The sequence below is a fragment of the Erithacus rubecula genome, assembly GCF_903797595.1.
Source record: "Erithacus rubecula genome assembly, contig: SUPER_Z_unloc_3, whole genome shotgun sequence".
Classification (NCBI taxonomy): domain Eukaryota; kingdom Metazoa; phylum Chordata; class Aves; order Passeriformes; family Muscicapidae; genus Erithacus; species Erithacus rubecula.
In genome coordinates this window covers 3099639-3116811 of record NW_027635944.1, presented here as the reverse complement: position 1 = coordinate 3116811, position 17173 = coordinate 3099639, and the positions used below count along the sequence as shown (strand labels likewise).

Here is a 17173-nt window from a genome sequence, read left to right as displayed (position 1 = left end):
GATTTCAGAGACTCTTTAAAGAAGATTTAGGCCTAATTAAAAAGATATTTTGTCTAAACATTTTAAAATACTTGGTAACTTTTGTCAGATGAGTAACTTCTACTCTTCCATTATATAGGTGGGTTTCCTGGTCCTGGTGGACAGTTATCTGAAACAAGCCTTGCTGTGACTGTGATGATCCCTTTCAATGATGACCCTTTTGGAGTCTTCGTTATAGATCCAGAGAGTCAGGACAGAGAGATAGCAGAAGATGTTCTTTCTGAAGATGATCTTTCCTATATTACAGACTTCACTATCTGGAGACAGCAAGGCACTTTTGGTGTTGTCCGTTTAGGCTGGGAAATACTGTCCAGTACATTTCAAGATGGATTACCACCAATGGTAGACCTTTTGTTGCTGGGATCATTTCCAAGTTCAGTACAATCTCAGCCACACATGAGACGCCATCACAGTGGAACAGATGCTTTGTATTTCAGTGGAAAAGAGGATGCATTTGGAATTATTGGTCGGGAATACCCATACAATGGAAATACCGCAGTAACTAATTTTACATTTTCAGCATGGTTAATTCCTAATGTCAATACTGATGGTTACATAGTTGAAAAGGATGATGGTAATGTGACCTTATATTATGGTGTGAAAATCCAAACAAATGATTCTCATGTTTCTGTGATGCTTCATTATACAGCATTAGGATCCAATATGACATACATAGCAAAAGCAGCAGTCCTGAAATATCTGGATGAAAGTACTTGGGTTCATGTTCTGATTACTCTGGATGAAAGTATTATTGAATTTTACATGGATGGAATTCCAGTTCTAGGAGGAATTAAGAGCCTTAAAGGAGAAGCAATTGCTGATGGTGAGCCAATAGGTTGTATTATTTTTCTTCATATGTGAAGTTCTGCAAAATATGGAAGAGTTCAGCTCCTTGAAAGATGTATTCTGAAATTATCATGTCTGATTAGTTAGTTAAAAGCAATATATAGAAAATTCTAGGGATTTTAAAAAACATATAAATGGAAATAAGAGCTGGGAAATTTTCAAAAAGCATCAGAACTGTAAGAGCTTGATTACAATAATTTTAAAATAATTAATAATTATATTTCTACTTGTATGCTTATCACATATACATATAATTATATATGTTTATAATTAATAATTTTCATTAGATTTACAGTACTGTGGCTAAGAAGGAATTTTTCCTCTCGGTTTCTGAAACAAAATACAATAATGTTTTGGATTCAAGTTGTGTATTATATTGCAGGTAAATCAGTATTTTGTAAGCAATATAATTTTTTAGGGTTAAGATTTACTTAAGCATGTATTTACATGGTATATGAAAATTTTGGCCATGTGTTTAATCATGTTCCAAATAACTTCAGCATATTTACTTCAGTTCCTCTAACGTGATATTCCTGGATGTGACTTAGTCATATGTAACCATTAAGGACTTTTACACTCAACTAGCATAGCAGTGAGCATTACAATAACTGCTTTATAGAGTCAGGTATTGTATGGTGGGAATAAATTTACATTTACTCTTTATTTTGCAGTTCCTCACTCTTCCATGTGCTTTTTTCTTTAATAGCAGTAGTCTATATTCTTTTCCTTTCTTTCTCTCCCCATCAGTTTCACAGGTTTTCTTTCATGGGGATAGGCAGTGAGTGATTATCAAATTCTTGAATACAATCTCCTCTGTAATCAAAGAAGGAAAATTAAAAAAACATGCAGTGATGTTAAATGCATATACATTTACATGCATATATGTGCACAAACATAAATCAAGCATGAAGAGGAGACGTCATTAATTCTTGTGTGTAGGATTTTATTTCTGCCTTTAATTTCCTGGTAGTTGAAGTCTAAGAAATTTAGCCCCTGCAAAAAAGTAGATCCTCTGCAACAAGGTAGGGCCCTTGCCATTAATAATTGCCATGAAATGTGAAGTTCTGTAGCTTGGGAAGGAATTTTCCCCCCTCAGTTTCTAAAACAGGCATGAAATGCAGTAAGGCTTTTGTTGCTAGAAGGATGTGTGTGAGTAATTGCAGATTTTCCATATTAGTGGAGATGATGTGTTCTCTGTCTGTAGATACTCCAAGTATCTACAGATATCTGTCTGTCTGTCCCCATTTAATGCTGGATACTAAACTGAGTATACTTTAGCCTCACCATGCTCTGCCTTGTGTCTTGGGACTATTAGCAGTTATTGTGGTTGCTTGTTTCTAGGAGTGACAGTCGCACATTTTGTTCCAAAATCAGAAAACAACTGAAGAGATATGTTCTATGTGTTTTAGAGTGATAGGAATGAGTTACCAGCTTCGTATATTTGTGCAAAGTAGAAGTGTCATACTCTGACTTGTTGAGTAGGATAGTTGTTTGGAGAGAAAGAAATATTAAAGCAGTTGTAAAAAGTGCTTGGAACTTAGTCTACATTTCTTAAGTCCCCCTTCCTGTTCATTAGGGTACAAGCATGTCCATTGTGACTAATACTTTGACCATCAGAATGGATTTTCTGTCCTAGCAGAGGACACATTAAATATACAAAGGTACAAAATGGGTACAACAAGTGTTTGGAACAACAAAAGTGAGATGGGCTGCATCTGGGCTCTGAAAATCTTTAATGGAAACAGAGAGGTATCCAATATTCATTAAATTAAGAGATAATAACAGTGTGGAGATAGAATTAGTAGGATGAAAAACATGAATGGTGTAGAAAGAATTATTTGACCTGTAATGATCTACCTGTAACACTGAGATGAGGCTTCAGAAGCCTCCCAGTCTACATTTCAAGATCAATATGATTACTAACTGAGGTACAGTAAACAATTTACCATAGATTTTTAAATAATTATGTAGATTAGCTATTTTGAAAAGAAAAAAACCCAAAAAAATGAGAAAATTCTAATTTACTTCTCAGGTCCAGGAATAATGAGAATTGGAGCAGGAATCAATGGCAGCAGCAGGTACACGGGTTTAATGCAGGATGTAAGGCTTTATGAGAGAAAATTGACACAAGCAGAGATCTATGAACTCCATGCAACTCCTGCAAAGAGTGATGTGCATCCTGTCTCTGGGTATTTGGAGTATCGGCAAGGAGAAACCAATAAATCATTCATTGTGTCTGCAAAGGATGACAAAGAGGAAGAAGGGGAGGAGTTATTCATTCTAAGGCTCATTTCTGTTTGTGGTGGAGCTCGAATTTCACAAGAAAACACAACAGCAAGATTAAGAATACAGAAAAGTGATAATGCTAATGGTTTATTTGGCTTCACTGGAGCATGTATTCCTGAGGTAAGATGCTCATAAGGAAAATTGCAGAAGAAATTTCAGACACAATCAAACTAATGGCAAGGCTAACTAAGCTTTGAATGGCTTTGATTCCACATTTTTAGTTTTTGTAGCTAAGCAAAGTTTTCTAGAATTTGGAATTGTGTAAGTTCTGTTTATACAGCCTCAGTCACACCGGCATTTGTAATATCACTTTTTTTTTAATCCCCTCTAATAATTTTATTAAGAAAATCTATTTTATTGCATAAACTGAAGGCTAAGTCTTAAAATTTCCTAGTACAGTTTTTTTCCTGTACTTCTGTAACTTCTGAGACTATTACCTGATGTTGTCTTGGAGAGAGTTCATTTTCTTCTTAGTATCTGGTACAGTTCTGTGTTTTGGATTCAGGATGAGATGTTGATGTCACAGGGATAGTTTGGCTGTTGCTAAGTAGGGCTTCACCTGAGTCAGAACTTTTCTGTGCCTCATGCTATGCTAGTGAGGAGCTGCACAAAAAGCTGTGAAGGAGCATGTCCAGGACAGCAGAATTGGCCCAAAGAACATTCCATACTACAGAATGCCATGCCCAGTGTATAAACTGGGAGTTACCTGGAAGGCAGTTGGTCATTGTTTGGAAATGGGCTGGGTGTTGGTCAGCAAGTGGTGAACAATTGTGCTGGGCAGACTTTGTTTCTCCTGGGTTCTGTTCCAATTGTTCCCTCCCTTATAATTAAATCATCATCATTATCATCATTGTATTTGAAATGAATTCACTTGATGCTGGCTGGAAGTTGCTGGTTTTATTCATTAAATTTTCTGTGGTGGTGGCCACCATGTATGCAGTATATAAACTTTAATCTTGAAAATAAACATAATTAATTGTTAGTTTTTAAATTATGAAAGACATGATACTCATTTCTATTATTATTAGATTATTTTGGAAAACAATTCACAATGCTTTCAATTTTACAAGTCTTATGACCTCTTAAGTACATCCTTTCTAACTGAAGTCCTTATGATGTCTTAGAAATCAACCATCTTGCTTGACTGATGCTAGTTTTCAGTTTGCTTTCCAGATGCCTACCATCTGCCATCATAATGGATTCCTTCAGTTTCAAATGCCACTGATAATTCTGTGATGCCACAGATCAGCAACCAACCATGAAGCAAAATTAAAAATTTATGTGGCATGTTAATTGCTTCACCTTTATCTTATAGCACTGTTTTATCAGTAGTTTAATTTCCATATGTCTGTATCAGTCTGCTTAGCAGCTGAAAGTGCATTCAGTATCTGCACTGTGTTAGCTAGCAGCTCTGAAATTTATCTAATGCTTAAGATAGCTTTAGTTGTTCTGATAACTTTGAAATAAAATTATTTTCTATTTTAGTTTGTTGATTATAATTTTTTAATATAATTGGCTAATATCAATACCTGATTTGTTCCAAATATATGAAATTGTTGCTGCTGAAGGCATGTTCTTTGTGAAGACAGAATTGCAGAGTGTACTGTGGAACAAAAAGTTTTTCAGTCTTTCTTGAATGATAATAGGATAGCTTTTAATACTATCTATTTTGTTTTCCAAGGTTTTTTTAGTCTGGGAAAGGAGGAATCCTAATATTTCTTTAATTTGCAATTAAAATAATTGGCATTTATATAAAACAGTGTAGTCTTTCACTTTTGGTAGGCACATTTCAAACATATTGATTCTGTTTTTGTGTCCAAAAGAAACAACAGGCTACAATTACTGGGTGACCTCAGACCTCAGGAGATGTTAGATGCTATTGCAATTTCCATTAAGATTGTTCTGAATACCATCAACATCAGTTTCAGCTTCCTATCACTTCTAAAGTGTTGAAAGTAACAAGACAGCAATAAAAAATTGCTGAACATTTGAATAGCAATAGGGAATTCAACGTTTTACATTTATTCCTTTGATTTACTTTGATCATAATAAATATGTCAATTTCTTGCTTTCTTCCAGGCTGCTGATGAGGGTTCCACTATATCCTGTGTCGTGGAGCGTACGAGGGGAGCCCTAGACTATGTGTATATAAATTACATTATCTCACAGGTTGATTCCAGGGGCATTAATTACTCTGTTAATGATTTTTCTAACAGCAGTGGCACTATCACATTCCTTCCTTGGCAGAGATCAGAGGTAAACCCTACCTTCCTATTAACTATTCATCCTGTCCTTTGCAAACCTGCTGGAAAACACCTTCTGAGGATGCTTGACTGGTTTTCATACTAAAGAGTCTTTCCTTCACATGGTTTTTACTACATTTTGCAAGGATTTTTTCATCTTTGGCATCTAACAAGTGATAGGATAGACACCTATATATCTGTATACAAGTTACTTCAGGCATTACTCTGCATGCATGAATGCTTAAATGCACAGAATTTCGCATTTAATGCACATAAAATATATTTATATATGTATATATATATATAAGATATATGTGTATATATAAATGTTCTTCAAGTACAGGTAGTCCTGGGCTTGAATAGTGGATCCAGTGACTTTTAAAATTTGAGTATGACCAAGTTTTGATCATATGGAGATCAGTTTTTATCTCCACAACAATGAAATAGACAGCAGTTAACTTCACTGCTGTAATCAAATGTCTTTGCAACTATTTGCCACATTCTGTCTGTTTTGATTAATCTGTTTCTGTGAATTTGACTCTAACCCACAGCATGGGAATTTCACATTTATTTGAAGAAGAGGTGTGGGACCATAATACTGTAGGAAGTTCATTGTGTTTTCTATTAATGTTTGTTAAATAGAAAGGGTGAATTGAAAATGTTGTCTTTAATTTCCCTTCTGTCATTCTGCTGAAGTCAGAATGGGACTGAATGAAACCTACTGACATAATTTGAAAAGATCCCAGTGATTCACTTAGAACTGTGGATCTGGTCCCAGCTAAACAATGTAAATGACTACAGTTGGCAAAAACTTGTGATTTTGGGTAATAGTATGCTCCTGGCATTTTATTCGGCTGTAATTCTCTAATAAAATGTATTATTGCATTGCATACAGTCATTTAAAGTTAAATTTGCCAAGCTTTTCCAGTCTGGCAGTGTGGATGATGTCTGGTATATTTTATAAAGTTGCAGAAGAGACCTGGTGAGCCCTCCTGCTCCATTGCTATGTAGATACAGTCTACATGCAGAGGACCTAAAGGTCCTCTGGCCTAAGAAACAGACTGAGTTGTTGCTCATCAGGTGAAAAAATATTAAGGGAACTTCCATGGACATTTTTAAATTACTCATTCCCATGACTCTAAATATGATCAGCAACCTACAATTTTTCTCCTGTGTATTTGTCAAATCAATATACAGAAAGCTGGAATTGTCTGAATTTAATATATTGGCCTATGCAGAACAGATTACACAAGATAATGATCTGTGACCTCAAGTGTCAGGTGGCATTAAAAGTTCAGTTCACTTGCTGTCTAAATTAGATTAATTGTTGTAACATCTCTGACAGCTTGGTAAAGATGTTTTTGGAATTGATATTCTAAACTTAATGTTTAGAATGAGGTTAAATTACATGGAGGGCAAAAATGTTCTCTACATTACTTTCTGAACTCACAGCAGATGCAGCTGATTGACTAAAATCTTAATTGTTTAAAGGGTCATAAAACTCTTAAGGGATGTATGTTGCATAGTTTGATTTCTCCATGATTTGGTCCTTCTCTAGGTCTTAAATTTGCATGTTGTTGATGATGACATTCCGGAGCTAAATGAGTATTTCCGTGTGACATTAGTCTCTGCAGTGTCTGGAGATGGAAAACTAGGTTCAACTCCTACCAGTGGAGCAAGTATAGATCCAGAAAAGGAAACTACTGACATCAGCATTAAAGCCAGTGACCACCCATATGGTAACAATGTTGAAGATGATACAGTCTTATTGCAGATTTATGTATACTTCTAGCTCAAGAGGTAAAAATTTGCCTAGCCTAGATAGATGAGGAAGCAATGTCAAGTATTACACTTTATCTAACTTGAGATTAATTCATTATTTTTATGCAAGAATGAAAGTCTCATAATAACTCTTGAGAATACTGCAAAGAAGGCATTAAAGCTGCCTGCACAAAACATGTGATCATCCCCTTTTGCAAGAAAACCAAATTGCATGCTGTTGATTCTATGCCATTTTTAGGAAATGAGAATTTGTAACAGAGAGACATTTAAGCATGCCTATTATTATACTGAGAAGTACTATCTATTATGATATTAATGTTCTTTTGGGAAGAGTTGAATTAATTCTTATGATGTGGTTTTTTTAAGACTAACATGAATATCAGTGAGAGAGAGAATGGTACATAGCACATTCTTGAAAATATCATGATTGAGTCCTAAAGGCATATTGATAGTTTTTAAATTTCATAAAATTGAAAAATAGATATTATAAATATTTTTGCTTACATTTTCTATTATTGTAATTTGGATTTGGTATGCGAAGCCATGTAAATAATATTTTTTGTCTTTCAGGTCTACTGCAGTTCTCAGTGGGGCCACCACCTCAGCCCAGTGATGAAATGATTCTGCCAGCCTCTGCTGTGCCCCATATCACTGTTAAAGAAGAAGTTGGACAGATCCAGTTATTGGTAGTTCGTGCACAAGGGCTGCTTGGAACAGTTCTTATGGATTACAGGACAGTGCCACTTACAGCTTTCAGTCCTAAAGATTATCAGGTATGGCTGTTGCCAAGGTGTGTAATTATTGTAGAATTCAATTAGAGCTATTTTTCCTGGAAGTAGCCATTGGTTTTAATATTTTAGCTCGGCTGTGATTCTTTTCACAGAAACAGTTTTGTTATGACGTTGTGATGGATGCAGAGTACTCACTATAAAGGTATAAATCACTATGTGCCTTTTGCCTCCTTCCTGTGCAGTGTGTTGTGGTTCCTAGAAAAAGCCTGTAGGTTTGATTTTGATATCCTTAAGAAAACTGTGAATGCACCAAGAATGGATGTTTCCTATTGTTTCTAAGTATATCAGACTCTATATGAACATACAGGTGCATATATTTGTATGTACTCAGATTTATACATATTCAACAACACAGCTTACTGTTTACTTGTCTGACTGCTGTTTGTGCAGAAAAAATTAGGTAAATGAAGATGCTCATAATTCAGTGAATTTAGATTGCTATTTCCTAAAATAGCAATAGCAAAGACTCAGCAGACTTTTTAAAATTAAAGTGAAGAAAAGTAGATGTTTTGATGAAGACAAAAAGAATTGGGGTTGTATTTCTTTTTTCATTTGGATGAAAACACTAAACTTGAACAAAACTGTGAAGACTTGTCATATTTCAGGCTGTTTGGGGCTCAATGGAATTTCAGCCTGGAGAAAGATACAAGTACCTTGCTGTTAACATCACTGACAATTCTATTCCTGAATTAGAAAAAACTTTTAAAGTGGAGCTGTTGAACCCGGAGGGAGGAGGTAAGACTCATACATCAATCCACTGGTTCTATTTTTGTGATCTTAATTCATCCCTTAAAATCTACCCTTGTGAGCTATTTCTGTGTTACTTCTAAAGACACACCCTCCAAACAGCAGCAATTCTTTTTAGGAGAAAACTGTCATTCAGATGTTTTTTAATCACTGACATAAACAACCAGATCTCAAAGAAAGGATATTACTACTAAAAGGTAGTTGCAGCTTTTTAAATTACATAGTTCCATAGTTGGTGGAGAGAATTAAAGTAATGAAAAAAAAAAAAAAATTCTTTTTTTAAAGTTGTCAGTATTTAAGGTTTAACATCCAAAGGTGTGCTTTTTACCACTTGAATGAAACTGGAGAAATTGCAATAAACTGGCTCATAACTGATTCAAATGAATTATACCATTAGAAAATTGTGGGTTTTGAGATGCCTGGAGAATTTAACTGAGTTGGAGAACTAGCTGGAAGCTAGTGTAAATCCTGCTGTGAGATAGTAGTTTTACAGCTGTTGGCAAGTGTGGTGGCAAGTGCTCCTGCCACAAAAAATCACTTTTACTTTACAGAATTTATTTCCATTGCAAAACGTTTTTAAGGGCGATACTTCCTGGATGGAGGAAAAGATGTAATTCAAAATTTTGAGAGCCATAAAGTGCCCTTTTAACTGACATTATTTTTCTAATCAATTCAGAATGGAAAGTGTGATGCCTTCTGGACAGTTAGATCATATTCACATGAATGTCTGTGGTGCAATGTGGCACTATGGTCCTAAGATTCTTTTGATAAAAGTTTCAGAACTTTCATGCATGTGTAATTTTTGGTCAGGTTCTTGTTTCAGTTAAATTAACTTTTCTCTTTGACATTTTTGGTTAGCAAACTTACAGCTAGCTTTGGTAATTTAGTAGAGACAGATACCTCCTGAACATAATCTTTTTGAGCTTTCTAACAACAGTGCAAGCACAAAACTTAGAGTAAAGGCTCCATCAGTTAAACTGCCAATTTTTTTCAACTTTCTGGCTGGCCCTGCCCTATTTCTAATTTTTCCATTAGGATTGAGAAAGAGGGAACACAGAAGGAAAGGGGGAAAACAAATATAAAAGAAAGTTGTATGTGTTTTCCTTCCATCTGACTTCCTTTTGCTGTTTCTAATGCAATAAATTAAATAAGAGGTAGCATATTCAGTATTTTTTCTGGCTTTTAGTAGAAATTCTGTATACTTTCATTTTGAAAATTGGCACTTTCCTAGAATACATCTCTGTCTTTTTGTGTTGTCCAGAAATGTTTAAATTACTTTCTGCTTTCCCTTTATTTATAAATGTATATATGTGTATGCATCTGTATGTCTGTCATCTTAAAGTTGCTGAGCTCTTTAGAAATGATGGAAGTGGTAGTGGTGATGGAAACATGGATTTCTTCCTTTCAACTGTCCCTCAACATGGTAAGTTTTTTGATTAATCCTACATTTTCTTTGTAATAGCTGTTATAAATTACTATGTTTGATACACCTTCCTTTACATGCAGTTAGAGATAATTAATTTAGATTTAACACAAAGTTTTACAAAAAAAATATTTTCCATTTTAATTTAGGTGCAATTTTACTAGCAGTCAATGTTTAATGTATAACAGAGAACAACAGGTTCTTATATGATCAAAACTGTATTGTAAAACACAATATAGTAATTGCAGAATTAAAGTTTACAAAATCATCTTTTTTCTGAACATTGTAAAATTTTCTTGGGGGAAAAAAGCATAAGCACATTTTAAATTGAAGGCAATTTTAAAACTACCTGATTGTATGCTTTGGTACATTCTATGTGTAATTTTGATCCCTTCACAGCAAAAATACTCTTAAAGAAAATAAGTTGTGTTAGATTTTTTAATGAAGTAATTTGATTTTTTAAATATTTTCTCTTTGATTTCTCCACTTTTCTATTTATGTCATTATATGCAGAAAACAATTATAATTTAATATTAAAGAAAAGAGGATATAACATATCCTCTATTCCCATAACACATGGGAAAACCCTATGCATATAAAAAACCTGCAGGCTTGAAAATATTACATATGCATCCATAGAGTGCCAATAGAGTAGTTTTTGGTTTTCAATTTTTTTTTTGTTTTGTTTTGGTTTTTTGTTTTCTTTGGCATTCTGTTTCGCTTTTACTTGATTACAGAAATTGTTTCCTTAAGTGCCAGGCTCTTTTTCTCTCTGAGCAGCCATCTATGCCACCCAAGATAATATATATTCAGAAGTACTGGACTTGTTGGGGTTTTTTTGGTTATTTTTTTGTCTCTTATTCCAGTTTATGTTAGGATGAAATCTGCACTTGTCTTTCCTCTTATACTATGATTTACCTCACTGTCCTAAATGCTTCTCCATTTGCATTCATTAAACCTATAATTTTGTTTTGGTTCCTCCCTTAAAATAATACTTTTTTTTTTGTTGTTGCACAGTTCCTTAGAAGGACTGAGAGGATTGCCTTACTGAAAGTCAGCTCCTTTTCCTTGCAGGGAGTTAACATGCGTTTAAAAAAAAAAAAACAAAACCAAAAAAAACAAAACAAAAAACCAAAGAGCACAGATACTTATACTCTCTTTTGCATTTGTGTAGCATATTTCTTCAGCTCTTTTTCTTTCATGTAAGAAAACATGAAATATAAACCCTTTTTGGAACTTGCATTTAACAGCTAGCTTGGGAATTGCATCTCACATCTTTGTGACCATTGAGGCTTCTGATGATGCTCATGGTGTGTTTGAATTCAGTGCTGAGTCCCTTTCAGTGAATGGAACTGAGCCTGAAGATGGAGGTAGCAATGTTGTGCTGCAGGTTAGAAAGCTTTGAGTCTCACATTGCTGCATTTTACTCTTTTCTCTATTTTTACTGGTGTCCTCTGATGTTCTTGTCGTTAGTGTATGGGATTTATAAAAACTTTGTAATGAACATTTGTTTTTCTAGTCATGCAGTGTTTGCTAATGTATATTATTCAGCTTGAAACTAAACCAATAATAATGATGTCCAAAACCTTAAAATCTTCTACTTATTTAGAATCAAGGGTCTACTATCTTAAAACTAAGTGTTGATAATACAAATTCTACAGAGCTAAGATAATAAAAATTACATGTTTTTAAAACACAGACATATCTTTAAATCATCACGTTATTGCCTTTATTTATCCTCATTTCACACTTTTATGTTTTTCTTTCTCATAGAACTAAAATATGCCTTTATATATTTTTCTTAGGTTGTGAGAAGTCACGGGGCCTTATCTCAGGTGACATTGCATTGGATTGTGGTCTGTGATCTTACCAATGACCTGATTGCTACAGATGGCAATGTAACATTTGATGTTGGCCAAGTGAGAGCAAATATTACATTACAGATTTCTCCTGATGATGTTCCTGAATTGGATGAGATGTTTTCAGTTTTGATCATCAACGTCTCCCTTGGTCGTCTTGGATATCATACTAATGCAACACTAACTATTTTAGCAAATGATGATCCATATGGAGTCTTCATCTTTTCTGAGCGAAACAGACCAATAAAAGTTGAGGAAGAAAGAAAAAATATCTCTCTGACAGTTATAAGATGCAGTGGTCTCCTTGGTACAGTAATGGTGAAATACAGAACTATTGGTGATGAAGAAAAGTCACCTTTTCTTCCACCTGATGTTGTCAGAGCAATAGAGGGAAAAGACTATATACCCATTACAGGTTATGTGATCTTTGGAACCAATGAAAGTGAGGCCACAATATCCTTACCTATTTTGGATGATGATGATCCTGAGAGGTCAGAATCTGTTTTTGTGGAGCTAACCAGTGTTGTTTTGATCAAGAAAGTTCAGGATCGGCCAAGTAAGTGTCTTATATAAAACATACAGTTTAACTGTAAAGGTTAGTATTTATATGTAACAGGAGAAAATGCAGTAAGATAAATTAAGAACTCTTTACCTCTGCCAAACGCTGTATAGTTAAGATATCTCTTAGCTATCTGACTTCTGCCTGTAGGCATTTATTTCCTTTGGCACATTATTTTATTGGAAAAGCATGATATTTCTTTATCCCTTTTGCGTTGATTATCCAAGGTCTTTCAGGCCAAATATTATTTGTTGGTGCATTAACACCTGCTCATTTATCATTGTTTCTGGAAGTTCAGTAGTAGGAAATAACTAAGCTAGTTTTTCTTATTCAAATACTAGAAAGTCTTGTTCAAGAACAAGTGATATAGAATTAGTGACATTCTGCTTTCTTAGTTTTGACAATTTTTACTTAATTTCTCATTCAGATAAATTCAGGTCATGACTGCCTAATTTGTGCTTCAAAGATTCTTGGCATGTTTAATTGCTTCCCTTGCCAACATATTAAAGGGTAACTTCAAATATAATTCCATTTGGAGTTAAAATCTTACTTATATTTCATCATACCAAGAGTGAAACAGAAATTATTTTTAACTGTATTTATCTTACTATTAGGCTTATGAATAAATAAATAGATAAATTTACAGTATTTCATCTTTTCAATAAAATTATGGCATGTATGCTCCACAGCACACTAGAATAATCTGGCAGATTATTCTTTTGGAAAATGTATTTTGACGTGGTTTGTAATGATGCTTTTTCCAATTGTAAAAAAGATAATTTCATTAAAACTATAGACAGTTAAACTCATATGTATGCCTTATGAAATCTATAGTCATGAAGAGTAAGCATTTCAGGTACCCCTCACTGAGTTTCCTTTACATTTCAGTTGTAAATTCTCCTCGACTTGGCTTAGAGGGTGAGACAATAGCTCATGTGATTATCAATGCCAATGATGATGCTTTTGGAACACTTCAGCTTTCAGCTTCAGCTGTGCGAGTTGCTGAAAACTATGTTGGACCAATCATTAATGTGACCAGAACTGGGGGAATATTTTCAGATGTTTCTGTGAAATTTAAAGCTATGCCAATAACTGCAACAGCTGGTAAGAAAGCAGAATAGCAGAACTGTGCAGTCTGTGTTAAAGCTGAAACTAACAAATGTGTAGTGAATGCTCTGCTATGTAATAAGTATGAAATATAAAATAGTAAGGCATTGACTGTGCTTAGCAAATATGAATCTAAGACATATGGGAAAGTTTACACATTATCACTGGAGAATCTAAAAGTGAAATGAGGGAAGAAATTGGAGTGTTTGTTTACATAGTAGCACACCACCACTTAAATGCCACTTTCCCCCCTCACCCCCCAAAATATACTAAAAGCAATTTAGTCCCATGAACATATTTAAACCCATCATGTATTGCTTAGTTGAGCTAATTAGAGAGGAAATGAGAGCTGGGGACTCAGTGGTACAGCAAATAGGGAAAAATCTATCAAAACCCAAGGACACTTCTACTTCTGAAAATGAAATGTAAACTTTTGCAGTTGGTCCCTGCTGTAGAGAAGATACATAAAGAAAGGAGAAAAATTACGAAGTCTGTAGGATCAACTAGGCAGTTATAAATTGAGTGCACTGTATTTCATCTATGTCCAAATTGAATAGGTGGGTGGTATATGCTGTGAGAACTTTTGATTTCATTTTTATATAACATAGTGTTTTAAATTAAATGTGTAGCTAGATTTATATCAGATTATGCTTTCAACTAGTTTCTGAAGCAGAGCTCTGATCTAGTGTATCCCAGATGTTCCTGTAGCCAGTAGTGACAAGTTTGCCTAAAGAGAAGCTGACACATAAAAGATGCCCTTTACTGAAATCTACTTCAATAAGGTGCTTCTGTTTTCACTTTTATTTCTTGAAAAGCTGGAAATTATTTATCAGAGATAGAAACATCTTGGTAATGTGAGCTTGTAAATAACAGGCAGTAATGGACCTTTTGTAACTACCTCATGGTCTAACAGTGCAAACTCTGCTTTGGTCAAACCAGGTTTTATCTTGATCCATCCAGACATCTGAAAGGCAATAGAACATAAAAAACCCCAAAAACAAACAAACAAAACAAACAAACAAACAAACAAAAAATTGCAAAAGAAAACAAAAAACGCCGAACACCCCAACTCCCCAATTTTTTGAGTTTAAAAAAAAAGGAAAGACCCCATAAAAACACAGAGAAATGCATGTGTAAGCAAAGGGAAGATGAATATTACTGATAATGTTCACCACACTGAAGTGTAAAGCATTGTTTTATTGTTTTATTATTTTATTATTTTGGGTTTTTTCATCTGCAAATCTAGGTGAGGACTACAGTGTAGCTTCATCAGATGTTGTCTTACTAGAAGGGGAGACAAGTAAAGCTGTGCCAATTTATATAATTAATGATATCAATCCTGAACTTGAGGAGTCATTTTTTGTTCAGCTGCTGAACCAAACAACAGGAGGAGCCTTGCTTGGGTCTTTGACGAGGGCAATCATAACTATTGAGGCTTCTGATGACCCATTTGGATCCTTTGGTAAAGGAGAACATATTTTCTTTCTTCTGTTAACATTTTTTCTGGGGGTTTGTGGGGGAGTTGCTACTTGGCAGATGAATTCTGAAGTGAATTTAGAAGCAGAAGTGTTGATGTAGAAAGTAAAGGAAAAGATAATGTGAACTGAATTAAAACATGTAATAAAAGAGTAGTGGGGCATCAGTATAACAAAAGGACTGATCCATGGCATGAAGCAGTAGAGCAAGAGGCAGCAGGTAGAAACTGATGCCCAGGAAGTTCACCTGAACATGAGCAAGACCTTCTTTACTGGGCAGGTGATGGTGCCCTGGAACAGATTGCCCAGAGAGGGGACAGAGTCTCCTCCAGTGGAAACATCCAAGAACTGTGTGGACACACTCCTGTGCCTTGCACTCTGGCATGACTGTGCTTGAACAGGGAGTTTAAATTGGGTGGTTTAGAGTGGTCCCTTCCAACCTGGCCCATTCTGTGATTCTCTGATTTCTACTTAACATATTCCATGTTATATAGTTTCAATTTATTTCTTCAATAACTGACATGAAGTCTGGTAAAGAGTTTCTTTGCTGGAAATAATTATGAAATTATATTCTGTGGCTTTAGAAGCTGTTCATGTTTAGCCTCAAACAAGGGGTGTATTGGAATAGACTTTTTGGATAAGAGCTTAATTTTCATGCTAATTTTCTCTGCAGATGAATATATGAATATTGAAAGTTTGCATTTAGGTTTAAACATGATTAAAGAGGTTTACCTGTGCAAGTAAGTGCAAGTAAAAGCAAGCAAAATAAAACTGTATTTCAGGAACTGATGTATTTCCTTTCAATTTGATTGTTAATGCACTACTTCTCCTTGTGGTGTATGTCAGTTTTTCAGAATACTGAATTCACTGTGGAGGAGCCTGAATTTGGATCAGTAACCATAAATCTGCCAATAATCCGCAATGCTGGGACACTGGGTAATGTTACTGTTCAGTGGGCTGCTACCATTAATGGACAACCTGCTGATGATGACTTGCAAGTTGCCATGGGTAATATTACTTTTGCCCCTGGGGAAACCATTCAGATGTTGCTGTTGGAAATCCTGGCTGATGATGTACCAGAAGTAGAAGAAGTAAGTAGAGAAGTTATTTCCCTCTTGAACAGTATTAGAGTTTTAACTTGCATAAGAAGTGTGTGCAGATCCAAACAAGAAATATTATGGCAGGAAGCTGCAACAAGTTCGGATTTTGTTTTGCTTGTAATTATTTTTAGAAATGGCAAATATTATTTAGCTGCATTATTTGTTTTTCTTTTTTTTTTCTTTTTGAGGTTGTCCGTATAGAATTAACTCAGGCCTTCAACGGTGGTGCCATTGGGTTAGATGGCACAGCAAATATTGTTATACCTGCCAATGATAATCCTTATGGCACAGTTTTTTTTCATCAGCCCTCATATCGAATTCAGGAGCCACTAGAAAGAAATTTACTTGCAAATATATCAGTGAGGAGGAGGTCTGTATAATATTGGCTGATTTTGAATTTAGGTGTTTTTTGTTGTTTTGGTTTGATTTGTTTCTTGTTGGGTGTTTTTTGCCAATAATTTAAATGTCATGCCCTTATATAGGTATTTGCATAAATTTCTTGTTCTTCCAGCTCTCTTTTTTTGATTTTGAACTAGATGTCTGCTTGTTAGAAATGTACATAAAGTTTCCATGGAATAAATGTATGTAGTATAAACCCAGTGTACATAGTGTACTTGAAGTTTTATTTTGCCTGTTAAATTGGCAAGCCATTTAAAGCTGAAAATTAACCTGTTTCTGTAATGTGAACTGGAGGACAAAATGTATCAAATGTTGTGTGATGGAAGACAAAATGAATAGCAGACCAGTTTTGCATGTGAAATATGGTATCCTGAGGGTATAACATCTCAGAGAAATGATAACAATGCTAGACAGCAAAGGCTTTTTCTTCCTTGACAGTCCTAGGAAGATTAACATGCATGTTTAACAGACTGCTACCCAAGCTATAAACGATCAAACTTGCTCTCCAAAAAACCCA

The 17173-nt window shown here is 34.8% G+C and overlaps 1 protein-coding gene across 1 annotated transcript in view; it reads left to right on the top strand.

Moving 5' to 3' along the window:
* The window catches only part of ADGRV1 (adhesion G protein-coupled receptor V1), a 237134-nt gene that overhangs the window by 40784 nt on the left and 179177 nt on the right, over window positions 1-17173 (top strand). Inside the window, exons 21-33 of the mRNA XM_079331426.1 lie at window positions 119-862; window positions 2918-3291; window positions 5251-5427; window positions 6973-7153; window positions 7767-7969; window positions 8593-8722; window positions 10077-10157; window positions 11408-11547; window positions 11963-12572; window positions 13464-13679; window positions 14929-15144; window positions 16004-16248; window positions 16446-16627. Coding sequence (XP_079187552.1) covers window positions 119-862; window positions 2918-3291; window positions 5251-5427; window positions 6973-7153; window positions 7767-7969; window positions 8593-8722; window positions 10077-10157; window positions 11408-11547; window positions 11963-12572; window positions 13464-13679; window positions 14929-15144; window positions 16004-16248; window positions 16446-16627 — 3499 coding nt within the window. The remainder of the gene's footprint in view (window positions 1-118; window positions 863-2917; window positions 3292-5250; window positions 5428-6972; window positions 7154-7766; window positions 7970-8592; window positions 8723-10076; window positions 10158-11407; window positions 11548-11962; window positions 12573-13463; window positions 13680-14928; window positions 15145-16003; window positions 16249-16445; window positions 16628-17173) is intronic.